Source organism: Tachyglossus aculeatus, chromosome 2 (assembly GCF_015852505.1).
Source record: "Tachyglossus aculeatus isolate mTacAcu1 chromosome 2, mTacAcu1.pri, whole genome shotgun sequence".
NCBI lineage: Eukaryota > Metazoa > Chordata > Mammalia > Monotremata > Tachyglossidae > Tachyglossus > Tachyglossus aculeatus.
Window position 1 is genome coordinate 153885345 of NC_052067.1, and position 21634 is coordinate 153906978.

At 42.6% G+C, this 21634-nt stretch overlaps 1 protein-coding gene across 4 annotated transcripts in view; it reads left to right on the forward strand.

Moving 5' to 3' along the window:
- The window catches only part of TMEM117 (transmembrane protein 117), a 603664-nt gene that overhangs the window by 483692 nt on the left and 98338 nt on the right, over positions 1 to 21634 (forward strand). For all 4 annotated transcript variants that reach the window (XM_038742118.1, XM_038742110.1, XM_038742126.1 and 1 more), the window contains one exon: positions 18639 to 18798. In XM_038742118.1, coding sequence (XP_038598046.1) covers positions 18639 to 18798 — 160 coding nt within the window. The remainder of the gene's footprint in view (positions 1 to 18638; positions 18799 to 21634) is intronic.

Below are 21634 nucleotides of genomic sequence, written 5' to 3' on the forward strand. Positions count from 1 at the left end.
CAGAAAAATCACAACTCCTCCAAGAAGCCCCTTAAACATTTTGATCCTTACCCCACCTCCAATCCTACATCACTTATGTATATGTCCTTATACTCTGTTATTTTCCCCATCTGAAATTTATTCTAAAGTCTGTCTCCCCCACTAGACTGAAAATACCCTGAGTACGGAAATCATGTCTATCCACTCCCAAGTGCTTAATACATAGTAAGTGCTCTATAAATACGATTGAATGAATGAATAGTACAGTGCTTTGCATGGAGTAGGTGCTCAATAAATATGATTGATTTATTGATTGTTACTGTTTGCCAGACAAGAACTTGACATTGATTACCTATGTCTAGACTGTGAGCCTATTGTTGGGTAGGGACCGTCTCTATATGCTGCCAATTTGTACTTCCCAAGCACTTAGTACAGTGCTCTGCACACAGTAAATGCTCAATAAATACGACTGAATGAATGAATTGGATAGCTTGATCTGTGAACCTATTTGAGAAGATACTTTGGAAGGGCCTTAAGGGCCTGTTTCCAGAGAAATTCTCTGAAAAATCACAGAAATCATCAGCACTTGAATTGAAGACCTGTTCTCCCTCCTACTTGGACTGTAAGTTCCAGGGACTATGTCTCACCCAATTAACTTATATCTACTCCACTGCTTAGAACAATGCTTGACACAAAATGCTTAACAGATACTATTAAACAAAAAAGGGGTCATGGAATTCAACTAGCAGAGAGACTGAGGCCAGGAGGCAGGGGAGAACACTCAGCATATTTCCTCTGAAAAATGACTATATAAAAATAATTTTGAGATCTCAAGTCCAACAGTTGACATACCAGAAACTCAAAATTAAATCCACGTCCATAATATTGCTTTAGACCAAGCGATTTGACAGCTTTGAAATCTATGTAACAATGATGAATCCAAAATGAATTTTGGATTTCTACTCCTTCCTTCATTAGTATTTAGCATACACACACTGCTTTATATTCAGAGCCTGCTTTATCATTCTTATTAGTTGATTGCAATATCTCTCCCAATATAGCCACAGCCTTTATTTTTGTGCCACTGGAGAGTAATGATTGACATACCTACATCTTCATTTGTTCCAAGAAGTCAAGTCTAAATAGGAGATTAAGCCCTACAGGGAGGGAATACTTTATTCTGTTAGCTACTGTTCTATCTCTTTTCTGAGAGCTGCGATTTCGGGGGTTTTTTTGGTTGTTTTTTTTCAGGTTGGGAGAGTACAAGCCAATGTCACTAATAATAATAATAATAATAATAATGACATTTATTAAACGCTTACTATGTGCAAAGCACTGTTCTAAGTGCTGGGGAGGTTACAAGGTGATCAGGTTGTCCCACAGGGGGATCACAGTCTTCATCCCCATTTTACAGATGAGGGAACTGAGGCACAGAGAAGTTAAGTGACTTGCCCAAAGTCACACAGCTAATTGGCAGAGCAGGATTTGAACCCATGACCTCTAACTCCAAAGCCCAGGCTCTTTTCCATTGAGCCATGCTGCTTCTCTAATACAAATGCAGGAGCCTTTCAGTGTTGCCCTGAGCTGCCTTCAAACATCAACCTTGGCCTATTTAAGGTCCAAAATACCCAAAAGTCAGACAAGGGAAGGAGGGGAATGGTACAGACTCTCTAAATCCCATTCTCAGCCACCAAGGCCAAGGGTTGCATGAAGTATTCCATTTCAAAGTTAACCTGGTTTTAGGGTCATGGTAGTTTCCCCATGAGATTTTGTAGTAACAACAGAGAGGCAATTAAAGCCAGTGAACTAAGTGTTGGCAAAGTTATATGAACATCTGGGATGTTGGCATCCTTTGAGTTGTTATTTATGGGGGAGGAAAGACTGTGAGAGGGGAAGAAGAAACCTTATTTTTTAGCCAGTCCTGATTTTGTAATAAAAATCTGTGGAAAATGTGCATCTTGACTAATGACATTGCTGTTTGAAAGATTCCCAAACAGCTTTATCTAAATACTAAGCCTAAGTGCTGTAACATATTTCTGATTCTATTGAGTTGTCAGGTCAGGGACAGCAGTTTTAACCATTCTACATTTTGGAAATGAAAAAATGAATTTTAATTGAAATAATTCAATTAATTTTAAGAATGAAATATACAATCTTGTCTGAAGCGGGCATTACAGATTTTTACTTCGGAAAATGATGCTAAATGATGTGTTCCGTTTTATTCAGTACAAATCTCATAAACTGAGAAACTCAGAATGTCAAAGATGACTGTCAGTTTACTAAAACATGATGTGAATATCACTGTTTTCCAGATGAAGGATTTCACCACAATGATTATGTCAAGGGAGGAGGCTTATTCCAAAGTTGGAATGGAAAGATATAGTATTGTCAAAATTAGGTCATGCGTAGTTACTACTACTAATAATAATAATTACGGTACTTGTTAAGCGCTTACTATGTGCTGAACACTGTACTAAATCTGGGGTGGATACAAGCACATTCGGTTGGACACAGTCCCTGTCCCACATGGGGCTCACAGTCTCAATCCCCATTTTCCAGATGAGGGAACTGAGGCCCAGGGAAGTGAAGTGACTTGCCCAAGGTCACACAGCAGACAAGAGGTAGAGCCGGAATTAGGACCCATGAATTTCTGACTCCCAGTTAAATACATTTGTGAACAAATGTAATTATAATATTTGTTAAATGCTTACTCTGTTTTAATCATAGGGATCGATACAAGATTGTCAGTTTGAATATAATCACAGTCCCAGATGGGGTTCAAAAATCTCTTTTTCATTCATTCATTCGTTCAATCATATTTATTGAGCTCTTACTGTGTGCCGAGCACTGTACTAAGCACATGGAAAGTACAATTCAGCAACAGATAGAGATAATCCCTACCCAACAGCGGGCTTACAGTCTAACAGAGGGAGGCAGACAGCAAAACAGAACAAGTTCATTCATTCAATCATATTTATTGAGCACTTACTGTGTGCAGAGCACTGTACTAAGCGCTTGGGAAGTACAAGTTGGCAACATATAGAGACGGTCCCTACCCAACAGCGAGCTCACAGCCTAGAAGCAGTCTAGGGTTGGGGAAGCAGCGTGGCTCAGTGGAAAGAGCACGGGCTTTGGAGTCAGAGGTCATGGGTTCTAATCCCGGCTCTGCCACTTGTCAGCTGTGTGACTTTGGGCAAGTCACTTAACTTCTCTGGGCCTCAGTTTCCTCATCTGTAAAATGGGGATGAAGACTGTGAGTCCCACGTGGGACAACCTGATTACCTTGTATCTACCCAAGCGCTTAAAACAGTGCCTTGCACATAGTAAGAGCCTAACAAATACTAACATTATTATTATTATTTGTTTATTATTAGAAGAGCTTCCTGATGGTAGGGATCATGTCTACCATCTCTCTTGTACTCTCTCAAGTCCCTTAGTACAGTGCTCTTCACCCAGTAAGTGCTCAGAACATACCATTGAGTCTTTGCTGGATCGATCCCCATTTTACAGATGATGAAATTGTGTTATACAGAGTTTATATAACTTCCCCAGACTAACCCAATAAGCCAATGGAGACCAGGTCTACTGACTCAGTGGCCCATACTCTTCCCACTAGGCACCACGGTCATTTTACATATTTATATCTACCTGCTACTCAGTTTAAGATAAAAACTGGATGAAGAAGTATACATGAACATTGGATTATATGAAGCCTGCTGATGCAGTTAGTTGATTATCCAGGTCATTTGCTTTTCTTCTTTTCTGCATCCGTGTTGGCTGTTTAAGTGCTCATTAGCACCTCAACAGAAGGTGGGAATGAAAAATGAATTTAGCTGTGTTTTAAAAACTCAGGTTAAACTTTTAGGAGATGGGAGAGTGGAGAAAAATTATTGTTGAGAATGAGATTTCAGGTTTTTGTGGGTCTTCTTTATCCCTTCCCCTCTACGACTATCTACCTTTCCATGGATTATTAGCAGTGATATTATTATTAATCAACCATCCACTTGGCATAATGCATTAAGCATTTGGTAAGTACAAAACAAAGTAGCGACATGTTCCCTGCCCTCAAGGAGTTTAGACTATAACAAGGGAGATGTATACGAAAATAAAAATATTTATATAGTAGTCGAAATATATAATTGAATGTACAGTTGAAAAGTATATGAAACTGAAAGCTTGTTTTGGGCAGGGAATGTGTCTGTTTATTGTTGTACTGTACTCTGCAAGTGCTTAGTACAGTGCTCTGCATGCAGTAAGCACTCAATAAATATGATTGAATAAATAAATGAATGGAAAAGCTCTGAGGACAGGATATAAATAATTTCACAATGGCTTTAGATGCCTCAGAAAAGCAGCAGGGCTCAGTGGAAAGACTTCAGGACTGAGAGTCAGAGGACCTGGATTTTGAACCCAGTTTTACCACGTACCTGCTGTGTGTCCTTGTTCACTTAACTTCTCTGGGCCTCAGTTCCCTCATCTGTAAAAATCTGTTCTCCCTCCTACTGAGATTGTGAACCCTGGGTGTGACAGGGACTGTATCTGACCTATCTGTATCTTCCCCAGCACTAAAGACAGTTTGTCGTTGTCTTATGCTGTCGAGTCGTGTCCAACCCATAGTCCCGTCATGGATACGTCTCTCCCAGAATGCTCCACCTCCATCTGCAATCGTTCTGGTAGTGTGTCCATAGAATTTTGTTGGTAAACATCTGGAAGTGGTTTACTATTGCCTCTTTCTACACAGAAAACTTGAATCCCTGCCCTCGACTCTCTCCCAGATCCCTGCTGCCCAGCACAGGTGAGCTTTGACTTGTAGCAATCAATCAATCGTATTTATTGAGTGCTTACTGTGTGCAGAGCACTGTACTAAGCGCTTGGGAAGTACAAGTTGGCAAAATATAGAAACGGTCCCTACCCAACAGTGGGCTCACAGTCTCACAGATTGCCTTCCACTTGCTAGCCACTGCCCAAGCTAGGAATGGAATGGGTATGTCTCCGCTCGTCTCTCCCTCCCTTAGTTGGAACTGGTAGAGTACTGGAAACTCTCCAGGTGAGACCATGAGAGGGGACTTAAGACAGCACTTTACCCATAATAAGCACTAAGAAAATACCTAATAAAAATACTACTACTAATAATAGGTTGAAGGTCAAAGACTTTTTCCTTATAAGATCAAAATTGGAGCCACTAAAGTGTAGTCTACCAAAATAAGATTTAAATTTCTGACCGTCGTATGTTTGCTGCAATCTGAGGAAAGTGTGGGATAAAATCTCCAGCCAGTGCCCAGCTGAAAGTTATGTGAGGATCTTGTTGACCATGGGATTCCCTAACATTCTCACTAAGGTTGGAATTTAATTAGTACCACAAATTGGAAAGCATACCAATAGTAAAGATTGAAGTTGAGGTTTTCATGATAATATTCAAAGAGACAGAGGGTCAAAACTCTAAGGGCCAAGCTTGATGATCTGATTAATAGAGACCAGAACCCTATGCTTCAGCCATGAGGTTGCCTGAAGATTTTGCTTAGAGAAATAACTGGAAAGTGGATTTAGTCTAAGGTAACCCACAGAATAACTTGGCCTAGCTTCCTTTATACTTCAGTAATAAGATTAAGCAGAGGAAAATACTTTACCAGTGGTATCTCTGCTGTTGGGGTCTTTTAGCTGAGAAGCAGCGTGGCTCAGTGGAAAGAGCACAGGCTTGGGGGTCAGAGGTCATGGGTTCTAATCCCGGCTCTGCCACTTGTCATCTGTGTGACTTTGGGCAAGTCACTTAACGTCTCTGTGCCTCAGTTACCTCATCTGTAAAATGGGGATTAAGACTGTGAGCCCCACGTGGGGCAACCTGATCACCTTGTAACCTCCCCAGCACTTAGAACAGTGCTTTGCATATAGTAAGCACTTAACAAATTCCATCATTATTATTATTTTAGGAGTAGTCAGGCAGGGATAGGTCACCCTAGACAAAAAGTGAATTTGTTCTCCACGATCCTCCTAGGAAGTACTTCAATCAATCAATCAATCGTATTTATTGAGCGCTTACTATGTGCAGAGCACTGTACTAAGCGCTTGGGAAGTACAAATTGGCATCACATAGAGACAGTCCCTACCCAACAGTGGGCTCACAGTCTAAAAGGGGGAGACAGAGAACTGAACCAAACATACCAACAAAATAAAATAAGTAGGATAGAAATGTACAAGTAAAATAAATAAATAAATGAATAAATAGAGTAATAAATATGTACAACCATATATACATATATACAGGTGCTGTGGGGAAGGGAAGGAGGTAAGACGGGGGGATGGAGAGGGGGACGAGGGGGAGAGGGGGAGGAGGGGGAGGAGGGGGAGAGAGACTCTTGGCCCCTTCCGCAGGGATTGGGCTTTCCCACTATTGTCAGAGAATCCAGTGTGCTTCCATAAAATCCCAAAAGCTTCTGGGAAGCACAATGGGGATTGTAGTCCATGGTCCCTTCCCTAAAAAATTTCCTACCAGTCAGGTTGAAAGGACTTTAAAGCAACTTCCTGTGACCAGCTCTCTAACTGATGGGCTTGCATGATTTTAGGTGCTGGGAATTAAGTGGGAAAAGTTAATTCGAGGAAAGGGGATTAATAGAAAGCTTTGAATATGGGGACAGTTCTTGTCTGTTGATTTGGGGAGAGAGAAGTTTCCAAGCTGGGAGAGCAGCTAGAGTAAGGGGATGGAAACAGAAGAGTTGACCGTGAGGTACAGTGGACACATGATCCAACCTTGGCTTCACTGACACTGTCCCCTCCTGGTTCTCCTCCTTTCATTCTGGCTGCTCATTCTCAGTCTTTTTCACAGGCTCCTTCTCTGCCGCCCATCCCCTGAGTGTGGGTGTTCCTCAAGGTTCAGTTCTGGGTCCCCTTCTTTTCTCCATCTATACCCACTCCCTGGGAAAACTCATTCGCTCCCACGGGTTTAACTATCACCTCTATGCTGATGACACCCAAATCTACACCTCCAGCCCTGATCTCTCTCCCTTTCTGCAGTCCCATGTTTCCTCCTGCCTTCAGAACATCGCTACCTGGATGTCCTCTGGTCACCTCAAACTTAATATGGCTAAAACTGAACTTATCTTCCTTCCCATCCAAACTCTGCCCTCCTGCTCACTTTCCCAACACTGTAGACAGCAACCTGAACCTTGGCATTATCCTCGACTTCTGTATCCCATTCCACCCACATACTCAAGCCATCACTAAATCCTGTCAGTTCTACCTTCACAGCATCGCCAAAATCCACCCATTCCTCTCTATCCAAACTGCTACCACATGAATCGAAGCACTTATCCTATCCCACCTTGATTATTGTATCAGCCTCCTTGCTGACCTCCGTGCCTTCTGTCTCTCCCCATTCCAGTCTGTACTCCATTCTGCTGACCAGCTCATTTTCCTTCAAGAACATTCAGACCAGGTTTCCACACTCTTCAAGAAACTCTGGTGGTTGCACATCCACCTCTGCATCAAACAAGAGCTCCTCACCATTGGCTGTAAAGCACTTCATCACTTTGCCCTCTCCTAACTCACCTCGCTACGCTCCTACTACAAACAAGCCCACACACTCTGTTCTTCTAATGCTAACCTTCTCACTGTACCTTGATCTCGTCTCTCTCACCACTAACCTCTTGCCCATATCCTACCTCTGGCTTGGAACACCCTCCCTCCTCATATCAGACAGATAATTGTTCTCCACTTCAAAAACTTATTGAAGGCACATCTCCTCCAAGAAGCCTTCCCTGAGTAAGCCTGCCTCTCCTCTTCTCCCACTCCCTTCTGTGCTGCTCTCACTTGCTCCTTCATTCATCCTCCCTCCCATCCCCACATCACATTTGTATATATTTGTAATTTATTTATGTATTTATTTTCTATATTAATGTCTGTCTCCCCCTGTAGAATGTGAGCTCATTGTGGGCAGGAATATGTCTATTTGTATTTATATTGTACTCTCCTAAGCACTTAGTACAGTGCTTTTCACACAATCCAGCACTTAGACCAGTGCACTGCACAAAGTAAGCACTTAATAAATGCTATCATTAATAAATACGATTGACTAAATGAATGAATAAAAGTGGAAGGTTAGCTTGAGGGGAATGTAGAGAGTGAGTTAGGGAATAATGGATGAAGACCATGTATCCATAAGTGGAGGGGTGAGTTGGTGGAAAGCCTTGAAGCTGATGGTGAAGAATCTTTGCGTGAGGAAAGAAGAAGTGTGGGTCAAGGAGTGGTTCAAAAATTGCTCTGTGTAGTATGGATTAGAAGGTGGAGAGGCTGGAATCAGGAAGACCAATGATGAGGCTGTTACAGTAATCTAGCTGCACTATGATTAGAGTTTTTACCAGAGCATAAGTTGTTTGGGCGGCGAGGAAGTGTTGGTATTGGGAGCTGTTTTATAGGAAGAATGAGCAAGATTTGACAGTATGTAAGAATGGGAGATTTGAAAGACAGTGTGATGTTGTGGATGACATTGAAAGTGTGGGCTTCTGGGCCTAGGAGTGTGATGGGAAGGTTTAGGGGAAAAGATGAGTAGTTCTGTGTTAGACGTACTGAGTTTTTGATACCAGTGTGGGCCACTCAGGTGGAGGGAGATGTTTCAGAGATAAGAGCAGGTCCAATAAGAGATATAGATCAATGAATAAATCAATCCATAGAATATACTGAACATTCACTGGGTGCAGGCCACTGTAGTGAACACTTGGGAGAGTGTATGAGAGTTAGCAGACCTGATCCCTACCCTCAATTATTTATATTAATGTCTGTATCCCCCTCTAGACTGTGAGCTCATTGTGGGCAGGGAATGTGTCTTTTATATTGTATCTCCCAAGCACTTAGGACGATGCTCTGCACACAGTAAGAACTCAATAAATAAGATTGACTGATTCAAGGATCTTACAGCCGGACGGGTAAACTGACATTAAGATAAATGACAGGCAGGGGAGCCAATGACTTTGAGGAAATGTGCATAAATGCTGGATTAGTAGAGGGAGAAAGGGGTAAGTGCATAAAGGGGTGAAAACTCAAGTGGAAAAGTGATGCATGCAGGAGGCAAAATCGGATGGGGAGGTTTCCTGGAGGAGATGTGATATTAGAAGGGCTTTGAAGGCAGGGAGAGTTCTGGTCTGTCAGATAAGAAGTGGGAGGGAGTTTCAGGCAGGAGGAAGCACTTGACCAAGGGGTTGATAGTGGAAGAGAAAAGATCAGGACACAGTAAGTAGGTTGGTGTTAGAGATGCAAAATGTGCAGATTAGGTTGTAGTGGGAGGGGAGCAAGTATAGATAGAGGATAGAAAACTGATTTTCTCAGCTTGATGTGGAGCTAGATGACTGTTGGTCGTTTCTGAGGAGTGGGGAGGTGCATATAGAATGATCAGTCTATCAATTCATATTGTTTGCAGAACATTGTGCTGAGGGCTTGGGATAGTATAATGTAACAGAGTTGTTAGGAATGTTCCCTATCCACAAGGAGCTTCTAGTCTAGAGGAAGAGACAGACATAAAAATATGTCTTTGCACCTCAATCTGTGACCTTAAGATATTTGATATCCTCCCCGACACCATGACATTTATATACATATCTTTAAATTGTGAATTATGAATTATTTATTCGTATTAATGTCTGTCTCCCCCTCTAGACTGTAAGCTCATTATGGGCAGGGAATGTGCCTGCTAATTCTGTTGTATTGTACTCTCCCCAGTGCTTAGTACAATTCTCTGCACATAGTAAGTGCTCAATAAGTATGATCGATTGATAAAAATAAATTATGGGTATGTACGTAAGTGCTGTGGGGCTGAGGACAGGCTGAATAAAGGGTACAAATCCAAGTACAAGGGTAATGCAGAGGGGAGAGGAAGTAGGAGAAATGAAGGCTTAGATGGGAAAGCCTCTTAGAGGAGATATGATTTTAATAAGGCTTTAAAGGTGGGAATAGTGATGCTCTGTTGGATGTGAAGGGGAAAGGAATTCCAGGCCAGAGACAGGACATGGGTGAAAGATCAGACACAAGATAGATGAGATGAAGATACAGTGGGTAGAGAAGTGAAGTGAGTGTACTGGGTTTAGAAGGAAATCAGTGAGGTAAGATATGAGGTGAAATATGATTGAGTACTTTAAAGCCAACGGTGAGGAGTTGCTGTTTAATGAGATGGTCATTGGGCAACCACTCAAAGTCCCTGAGAAATGGGGAAACATGGACTGAACGGTTTATTTGGGTTTTTTTTTGAAAAATGTCCCAAGCAGCAGAGTGATGTATGGACTTGAGTGAGGAGGAAAAACAGGACTTAGGGAGATCAGTAAGGAGGCTGTTTCAGTAGTCAAGTCGGGATATAATAAGCACCTGGATCAGCATAGTAGCAGTTTGGATGGAGAGGAAAGGGTGGATTTTAGCAATTTTGTGAATTTAGAACTGACAGGATTTGGTGACAGACTGAATAAGTGGGTTGTATGTGAGAGATGAGTTGAGGAGAACACCAAGGTGAAACGGGAAGAATGGTGGGCTGTGTACAGTGATGGGAAAGTCAGGGAGAGGACAGGATTTGTGTGGGTAGTTAAGAAGTTCCATTTTGGACATGTTATGTTTGAGGTGTTGGTGGGATGTTCTAGTAGAGATGTCAGGAAGGCAGGAGGAAACGTGAGATTGCAAAGGAGGAGAGAAGTCAGGGCTGATGAGGCTGATTTGGGAGCCCTCTGGGTTGAGATGCTAGTTGATGCTATGGGACCAGGTGAACTCCCCAAGGGAGTGAGCATAAGGGAGAATAGAAGGAGACTCAGAAAGGAGCTTTGAGAAACACGACTCAGCCCCCAACCCAAACACACACACACACACACACACACACACACACACACACACAGTTAGGGGGCAGAAGGCAAAGGAGGAGTCAGCAGAAGAGACAAAAAAAAAAAAGCCACCAGAGTCCTAAGTGGAGGACCAAGAGAGGACAGTGTCAGAGAAACCAAAGGTTTAGTAGTGTTTCCAAGGAGAAAGGCAGCTGAGAAGTCAGGGAGAATTAGAATGGAGTAAAGTCCCTTAGATTTGGCAAGAAGGAGGTCATTGGTGACTTTGGAGAGTGCAGTTTCAGTGGAGTGGCTGGAGCAGGAGCCAATTTGCGGGGGGGTCAAAGAGGGAATTGTAGGAAAGAATTTGGAATAAATGCTTCATTTAAGGAGTTTGGACAGATTACAGTAGGAGGGAGATGAGTTAGCTGCAGAGTGAAGTAGGTTTGAGGGGTTTGGGGTTTTTTTTTAGGATAGTGGGCATGTTTGAAGGCAGAACAGGAAGGGCCATCATAGAGTGAGTGTTTAAAGATGTTTGTCAAGGAGAAGCAAAAGATTGGCACAAGTGTTTTAATAAAGTATAAAGGGATGGGGTTAGAAGTGCAGGGAAAGATAATTTTTTGTATGGCGATCTATGCTGCTCCTGAGTGAAAGACTGAGCTTCCTGAAAGATTGAGTGATGTGTGAGAAGAGTAGGGAACCTAGAACAGAGCCTTGTGAGACATCCACAGTAAGAGGATCAGAGGCAGGTGATTTCCAAATGATGAAATCAGAGGGATCTGAAAATCCTTTGAAAAGCTCTTGAAGTTTTAAGTCCAAAAGATATTGAGAGGTTGAACAGCCAAATTTCGATAACTTTGGGTGATTCGACCTTTTCCCGTATTTGTGTATGTCGTTGCTTCTAAATAAAATGGAGGCTACAGCAATGACCCATTTTTTGATGAAGGAATTCTTGTCATGAATCGTCTAATTCCCCATGGGTGAGTAAAAGTGTTAAATCGATGAAGGTAAACAGAAGCTTATAAATAGACAGAGAAGCCAGTAGGTTTCCCAGTCTGTAACGGAGAAAATTGAAGCACATTGATGGCAGCAAACAAATGTAGGAATGAAGGGAATAAGTCATCCTTGCTAGTTATTATGTACGAGATCTTTCCATGTCAGTCACAGCCAACAGCTGGAGAATAATAGACTTGATGAAGGGGAAATAATGGAAATAGTCATGTACTAAGAGGAAAGCCATATCCAGATAATTCTCTAATTATATGCCACTTGGTCAGAAGGGGAAAACCAGAACTCTCCAAGGGTTCATCGTCCAGAATAAATGTTTGGATAAAGTGTTGAAGGGGAGGTACTGGAGGACACTGTCTCAGTGGCAGGATGAAAGAAAGAAAAGAAAAAGGAAGCCAGTATCACAAATGTGGATGGATTTTCCTTCCAAACAAACAAACAAACAAAAAAATTCTGTGTTTACATGAGTTACTGGGCATATTTTTCAAATATAACATTTAATAAATGAAAAACTAACAATAAGGATATAATAACCTCTGATTCTAATAACATTGCTCTCGGCACTTAGATTAAGTACTGCAGACTGGTACATTTCATTATTTCCAGCTCCATATAAGTATTTGAGCTGGAGATTAATTTTTTTTAGAGGTGATGTGATACATGAGCGTATTTCTAAGTTTTTCTTTTTCTTCACTTTTTTTTTAAAAAAAACATTAATACTCTCCACTGTGTACATTAATACTTGATGGTCAACATTTATTATTCTTTTAGTAGTATTAAATATTGAATATCAGACTGTCTTTCTTTTAGTTTCCCTTTGGAGGGATTAAGTGGCTTTATAATCGCTCACTCTTAAAAAACACAAGCGCGTAATCTAACCAGGAAAATATCCGTGAAGAGTTGTTAAAAAATAAAACCACACATTAGATTGAAGGTGCCATCAAACCCAATAATCCAGAAAAGAGAAAAGACAAAAAGAGAAAAGAGAAAAGACAAAGTGAAGTTTCTAATGGATACCTTCATGAACACTAGCCATTTAAAGAAAATCTGAATTAGGGAATGAATGTAAAGTTCAAATAGTTTATAAAGAACACTTTTTGTTATGATTGATTGATTTATTTGATTAATGAACAAAATCCCTCCCCTCCACCCCAATAGCTGTACCGTAAACTTCATACTCCCGAGATACATTGCAGTAACATGCAGAGATTACGATTATCAAATAATTATTTTGGTCTTTTAATGAAATTATTATTACTGCTGTATGTCTAATGTACTTTCTAGTGCTAATCACACTGTCTCTTCCCTGCCTGCTTTGTACCTGAGGGCACAGATTCTCTTGTGTTTGCAAATTCCAGCTTTATTTCCCTCATGTATAAATGCTAATAATGGGGAAAAGAAACTGCTTCTTCTTTTTCCCGACTTTATGGTGTCCCCCAGAATTTTAAAATAGCAATAAAGACGGATTCATTCTACCTTCTTGAGGGTGGGGTGGGAGACAGAGGAGGAGGGAGAGTCTCCTGTCCCCAGTAGACTTCTCTGTCTTCCCCCCATTGATTGATAAGACTCCAAGAGATTGCTACACACTGCCCAGTGTGCAGTTGCACAATGTACAAAAAGGAGAATATTTTTAAGGGCCAAGCTGTCTTTGTAAACAGATTTCAAAAGAAATTTAGGGGCTACTATGGCCAGGGAAAGCACCAACACTTTAAATAAGGTGTACCTTAGTTAAACTTGCACCAGGGTCAAGATAGGGAACACCTGAGATTTTTTTCTAAGCAGGTTCTATATAGAGAAGCAGCATGGCTCAGTAGAAAAGTCAAAGGCACGGGATTTGGAGTCAGAGGTCATGGGTTTGAATCCTGAATCTGCCAATTGTCAGCTGGGTGACTTTGGGTGAGTCACTTAACTTCTCTGTGCCTCAGTTCCCTCATCTGTAAAATGGGGATGAGGACTGTGAGCCCCCCATGGAACAACCTGATCACCTTGTAACCTCCCCAGCAATTAGAACAGTGCTTTGCACATAGTAAGTGCTTAACAAATGCTATTATTATTATTATTATTATTATTATTATTATTATTATTACTAGGTGTGCATATGTCAATGCCATGCCAACAGTGAAAAATGAATAATGTGAAATGTAAGGAATACCCTAGTATCCATCTCTGTAGAAATCTGGGAGCAACCAATTTCACTGGGGATATTTTTGCCAACATACTTTTCAGGATTATTAGTTTTTTTAAAAAAAAATTCCCTGTGATAAAAATAACTGTGGTATTTGTTAAGCACTTACTATGTGTCAGGCACTGAACTAAGCTCTGGAGTAGGTACAAGATAATCGGGTTGGACACAATACCTGTCCCACATGGGGCTCACACTTTTAAAAGGCCTTCTCAGATGGAGCCCCCTTTTGTTCCTCTCCTCCTCCACACCCCCCTGCCCTACCTCCTTCCCCTCCCCACAGCACCTGTATATATGCTTGTACAGATTTATTACTCTATTTATTTTACTTGTACATATTTACTATTCTATTTGTTTTGTTAATGATGTGCATCTAGGTTTATTTCTATTTGTCCTGACGACTTGACACCTGTCCACATGTTTTGTTTTGTTGTCTGTCTCCCCCTTCTAGACTGTGAGCCTGTTGTTGGGTAGGGACCATCTCTATATGTTGCCAACTTGTACTTCCCAAGCGCTTAGTACAGTGCTCTGCACACAGTAAGTGCTCAATAAATACAATTGAATGAATGAATGAATGAATCCCCATTTTACAGATGAGATAATGGAGGCAAAGAGACGTTAAGTGACTTGCCCAAAGTCACAGAGCAGACAAGTGGCAGAGCCAGGATTATAATCAGGTCCTTCCTATCCACTAGGCCACACTGCTTTATTGTGCATTCATTTTTTTGAAAGAAATATCCTCAGATATTTTCTATATATTTTCCTGAAGAGTGATGCAGACACTAAGGAATGAGAAGGCGCATAGTCTAGTGGATAGAGCCTGGGCCTGGGACCTCGGTTTTAATTCCGGTTCCACCGCTTGTCTGCTGTGTGACCTTGGGTAAGTCAGTTCACTTCTCTGGGCCTCAGATACTTCATCTGTAAAATGAGTATTAAGACTGTGAGCCCCATAATAATAATTATATCATTTAGTAAGTGCTTTCTATTTGCCAAGCACTGTTCTAAGCATTGGAATAGATACAAAGTAATCAGGTTGGACACATCCCTGTCATTCATTCATTCATTCATTCATTGAACCATATTTATTGAGCACTTACTGTGTGCAGAGCACTGTACTAAGCACATGGGAGAGTACAATACAACAGTAAACAGACACAATTCCTACCCACAACGAGCTCACAGCCTAGAGTTCAGATGACAGATATCAATACAAACAAGCAGAGACACATACATAAGTACATAAGAGCCTGCGCTTTAGAGTCAGAGTTCATGGGTTCAAATCCCGGCTCCGCCACTTGTCAGCTGTGTGACTTTGGGCAAGTCACTTCACTTCTCTGTGCCTCAGTTACCTCATCTGTAAAATGGGGATTAAGACTGTGAGCCCCCTGTGGGACAACCTGATCACCTTGTAACCTCCTCAGCACTTAGAACAGTGCTTTGGACATAATAAGTACTTAATAAATGTCATCATTATTATTATTATTATTATTATAAGTGCTGTGGGGCTGGGAGGCAGGAAGGGCAAAGGGAGCAAGTCTCTATCTACATTCATTCCCTTGGTGAACTCCTTCGCTCCCACGGCTTCAACTATCATCTCTACGCTGATGACACCCAAATATACATCTCTACCCCTGCTCTCTCTCCCTCCCTTCAAGCTCGGGTCTCCTCCTGCCTTCAGGACTTCTCCATCTGGATCTAAAACTCAATATGTCCAAGACTGAACTCCTTATCTTCCCTCCCAAACCCTGCCCTCTCCCTGACTTTCCCATCACTGTAGACGGCACTACAATCCTTCCCATCTCACAAGCCCGCAACCTTGGTGTCATCCTCAACTCCATTCTCTCAGTTACCCCACACATCCAATCCATCACCAAAACCTGCCGGTCTCACCTCCACAACATCTCCAAGATCCGCCCTTTCCTCTCCATCCAAACCACTACCTTGCTGGTTCAATCTCTCATCCTATCCCGACTGGATTACTGCATCAGCCTCCTCTCTTGTCTCCTATCCTCCTATCTCTCCCCACTTCAGTCTATACTTCACTCTGCTGCCCAGATCATCCTTGTGCAGAAACACTCTGGGCATGTTACTCCCCTCCTCAAAAATCTCCAGTAGTTCCTGTGAACCTATGAATCAAGTAAAAACTCCTCACTCTAGGCATCAAGGCTCTCCGTCACCTCACCCCCTCCTACCTCACCTCCCTTTTCTCTGCATCCAAACCGCTACCTTGCTGGTTCAGTCTCTCATTCTATCCCGACTGGATTACTGCTTCAGCCTCCGCTCTGATCTCCCATTCTCCTGTCTCTCTCCAGTTTAGTCTATACTTCACTCTGCTGCCTGTATTATCTTTGTACAGAAACGCTCTGGGCATGTTACTCCCCTCCTCAAAAGTCTCCAGTGGCTGCCTGTCAAACCTATAAATCAAGCAAAAACTCCTCACTCTCAGCTTCAAGGCTGTCCATCCCCTTGCCCCCTCCTACTTCACCTCCCTCCTCTCCTTCTCCAGCCCAGCCTGCACCCTCCGCTCTTCTGCCACTAACCTCCTCACTATGCCTCGTTCTCACCTGTCCCACCGTGGACCCCCGGCCCACATCCTTCCCCTGGCCTGGAATGCCCTCCCTCCACACATCCATCAAACTAGCTCTCTTCCTCCCTTCAAAGCCCTACTGAGAGCTCACCTCCTCCAGGAGGCCTTCCCAGACTGAGCCCCCTTTTCCTCTCCTCCTCCCTCTCCCACCACCCTACCTCCTTCCTCTCCCCACAGCACTTGTATATATATATATATATATTTGTACAGATTTATTACTCTATTCATTTTACTTGTACATATTTACTAATCAATCAATCGTATTTATTGAGCGCTTACTATGTGCAGAGCACTGTACTAAGCGCTTGGGAAGTACAAATTGGCAACACATAGAGACAGTCCCTACCCAACAGTGGGCTCACAGTCTAAAAGGGGGAGACAGAGAACAGAACCAAACATACCAACAAAATAAAATAAATAGGATAGAAATGTACAAGTAAAATAAATAAATAAATAAATAAATAAATAGAGTAATAAATATGTACAACCATATATACATATATACAGGTGCTGTGGGGAAGGGAAGGAGGTAAGATGGGGGGATGGAGAGGGGGACGAGGGGGAGAGGAAGGAAGGGGCTCAGTCTGGGAAGGCCTCCTGGAGGAGGTGAGCTCTCAGCAGGGCCTCGAAGGGAGGAAGAGAGCTAGCTTGGCGGAGGGGCAGAGGGAGGGCATTCCAGGCCCGGGGGATGACGTGGGCCGGGGGTTGACGGCGGGACAGGCGAGAACGAGGTACGGTGAGGAGGTGAGCGGTGGAGGAGCGGAGGTTGCAGGCTGGGCAGTAGAAGGAGAGAAGGGAGGTGAGGTAGGAGGGGGTGAGGTGATGGACAGCCTTGAAGCCCAGGGTGAGGAGTTTCTGCCTGATGCGCAGATTTACTATTCTGTGATGTGCATATAGCTTTAATTCTATTTGTTCTGACGACTTTGACACCTGTCTACGTTTTGTTCTGTTGTCTGTCTCCCCCTTCTAGATTGTGAACCCGTTGTTGAGTAGGAACTGTCTCTATCTGTTGCCAACTTGTACTTCCCAAGTGCTTAGTACAGTGCTCTGCGCACAGTAAGCGCTCAGTAAATATGAATGAATGAATGAATGAATGAATGAAGTCAGGGCGATGCAGAAGTGAGTGGGAGGTGAGGACTAGAGGCTGCTGAATTTGGCAAGAAGAAGATCATTGGTGACCTTTGGAAGGAAGCTTTCTGTGGAGTGAATAGGGCCAAAGCCAGATTGGAGGGGGTCAAGGAAAGACTAGGAGGAGAGGAATTTGAGACAGCAGGTGTAGACAGCTCACTCAAGGAGTTCGGGAAGAATGATAGGAGGGAGATGGGGTGATAACTGGAGGGAGCCCTGGGGTTAAGGGGTTTTTTTCGATATGGGAGACATGGGCATGTTTGAAAGCAATGGGGAAGATGCCGTTGGAGAGTGAGTGGGTGAAGATGAATGCTAAGGAGGGAAGAAGGGAGGTGGCAAGAGTTTAGATGGGGTGTGAAGCAATGGGGTCTGATGCACATGTGGAGAGGGTGGCTTTTGAGAGGAGGAGGAGAGTTCCTCTAGAGGTACAGTTGGGAAGGAAGAGAGTGTTGAAGAGGGGGCCAGAAGGGGAAGGGACTGAGGTAGGGTAGGGACAATTTTAGGGAGCTCACACCGAATGGTGTCAATTTTCTTAATAAAGGTGGCCAGGTCACTGGGGGCAAGGGAGGAGAGAGTCAGGGAGAACAGGGGGCCTGGGGAGGGGATTAAATGTCTGGAACAACTGGTGAGAGTGTTGGGAATGGGTGTCAAGGGCTCACAGTCTTAATCCCCATTTTGCAGATGAGGTAACTGAGACACAGAAAAGTTAAATGAGTCGCCCAAGGTCACAAAGCAGACAAGTGTCAGAGCTGGGATTAGCACCTCTAACTCCCAAGCTTGTGCTCCTGCCGTTAGGCCATGCTACTTCCCTGTGAGGGACATGGACTGTGTACAACTTGTATCTACCCCAGTGTTTAGAACAGTGTCTGGCACACAGTAAGGATTTAACAGATACCCTAAAAAAAAATAAACAGTTTACTCTGACGCTGATTTGTTTTGAGTCTTTTCAAAGGATGCTTTTGTTTTCTTGCAGGACAGTTCTCTTCACCCTGACATCAGTAGTTGTCCTTGTCATCACCACTGACTGGATCAGCTGGGACAAATTGAATCGTGGATTTCTGCCAAGTGATGAAGTCTCCCGAGCCTTCTTGGCTTCTTTCATCTTAGTCTTTGACCTTCTTATTGTGATGCAGGTAAGCTATGCTCTTGTTTTCTCAGGTTACAGAAATTTCCCACTCCTATTTCTACTAGAGCAGAGAGAGAGACCTGCTATAGACCTCATAAAGTTAAATAAACCTGAGGCTCGGGATCGCCATTAATAGAGGGGATTCAGAGGGCCCCACATTTGGGATTTTATTTAAAAAAAGAGTTGGCTTGTTTTTATGGGATTATGGTTGATTATAGGTACATTGCCAGGGTAAGCATTTGAGCACTGTCCAACATTGAGGATATTTCTGCTATAAAGATGCAGTTTTTAAGAAAGTCATTTGGTTATGAAATGATACACGTTTGGATGGTATAAATTTAGCAAAGTAAGCTGAGAGGTAGCCAATCAGACTGAGATTGGAAAAAAAAGGCAGTAAAAACCTTTACATGTCTGGGAAATTGCCATTTCCTCGTAGTATTCACTAGAGAGTGTTCCCTTTTTATGTAAATGATTGCCCTGCTTAGCATCACGTTGTTTGTACAAAAATATCTCACTAGCCAGGGTAACTAGGGAGCTCAGGTGCTGAAGTGTTTTCAGGCTGCTTGAATGAGTCTGAATTCCACAGTTAACAGAATAACACTTGCAATTTTTGACATTTCAGCCCACCTAACAAATGGAGGGCCTCATCCCTTTATAATTTCCCAGCATAATTTGATTTCCCCATATTGCAGGGTAGCATGTTTACCAATCCTGTTAATTAGTAAGCTTTCCTGGCCCATAATTATTTAATTGGGTTTGAATAAATTGAAAAGTAAGTTAAAAGTGTGACAGTTTAAAATGAATCTAATATTTAGCCCTATAAAGTGTGAGTCCAAACAGTTCCTGATAATTTTTGATGAGTTGTTATAAATTAATCCAAATTATAAGGTCTTCTTTTCAAATATTTGGTATTTCCTAACCCAAATAATTCCAGGCCTGTTTCGCAACCTCTTGACGTTACCTGCCTTTTTTAAAAGGTGGTATTTCTTAAATGTATTGTTTGCCAGATACCATAGTAAGTGCTGAGATACATACAAGATTATCTGGTGGACACAATCCCTGTCTTACGTGGAATTCATAGGCTAAGTAGGAGGAAGTAGGGAGAAGCGGAATTGCCTAGTGGAAGAGCACAGTCCTGGGAGTGAGAAGGACTTGGACTGTAATTCCAGCTCCGCCACTTGTCTGCTGTGTGACGTTGATCATGCCATTTAACTTCTCTGTACTCAGTTACCTCATCTGCAAAATGGGAATTCCAACTGTGAGCCCTGTGGGGAACAGGGACTGTGTGCAAACCGATTTGCTTGTACCCACCCAAGCATTAAGTACAATGACTGGCATAATGGATAGAAGACAGGCTTGGGAGTCAAAAGGTCATGGGTTCTAATAATAATAATAATAATGATGATGGCATTTATTAAGCGCTTACTAGGTGCAAAGCACTGTTCTAAGCACTGGGGAGGTTACAAGGTGATCAGGTTGTCCCACGGGGGGGCTCACAGTCAACCCCATTTTACAGATGAGGTAACTGAGGCACAGAGAAGTTAAGTGACTTGCCTGAAGTCACACAGCTGACAAGGGGCGGAGCCGGAATTTGAACCCATGACCTCTGACTCCAAAGCCCGTGCTCTTTCCACTGAGCCACGCTGCTTCTAATCCTGGCTCTGTCACCTGTCTGCTCTGTGACCTTAGGTAAGTCACTTCTCTGGACCTCAGTTACCTCATCTGGAAAATGGGGATTGATTGATTGATTCATTCAATCATATTTATTGAGCGCTTACTGTGTGCAGAGCACTGTACTAAGCACTTGGGAAGTACAAGTTAGCTACATATAGAGACAGACCCTACCCAACAGCGGGCTCACAGTCTAGAAGGGGGAGACGGACAACAAAACAAAACATATTAACAAAATAAAATAAATAGAATAGTAAACATGTACAAGTAAAATAAATAGAGTAATAAATCTGTACAAATTTATATACAGGTGCTGTGGGAAGGGGAAGGAGGTAAGGTGGGGGGGATGGGGGGGGAGGAGGGGATTGATACTGTGAGCCACACATGGGACAGGAACTATGTCCAACCCAACTTGCTTGTATCCACCCCAGTGCTTACTATAGTGCCTAGCACATAGATAAGTGCTTAACGAATACCAGTAATAAAAGAAACACATACCATTAGTTTTGGTAGGAGTAGTAGTGGCAGGAGTAATTTAATCCCCATTTTACAGATGAGGAAACTGAAGCACAGAAATTTAATTCATTTACCCAAGGTCACACAGCAGAAAACTGTTGGAGCAGGGATTAGAACTCAGATCTTCTGAGTCCCAGGCTTGTGCTCTTTCCACTAGGCCATGCTGCTTCTCCTTGGTGGACTCTGTATGAAAGTATAAGTATGGAAGTCATTAATTGTGGTATTTGTTTAGCACTTACTATGTGCCAGATACTGTACTAAGCACTGGGGTGGATACAAGCAAGTCAGGTTGGACACAGTCCCTGTCCAACGTGGGGCTCACAGTCACGATCTCCGTTTTACAGATGAAGTGGCTGAGGCACAGAGAAATGAAGTGATTTGGCCAAGGTCACAAAGTGGATAAGTGGTAGAGCTGGGATTAGAGCTCATGAAGTCTCTAGGATGCAGTAGCATACAGGCAAAAACTTGAAGAAAGTTCTAAATCCCCATTCGTTGGTTCTGCATTTTATAATATTCAATAGAGATCTGGAATGAGGTTTGAGACTTGGTACATCAAACTAGTGGATAATTAATGATGGCATTTGTTAAGCGCTTACTATGTGCCAAGCTCTGTTCTAAGCACTGGGGGAGATACAAGGTCATAAATTGTCCTGCTT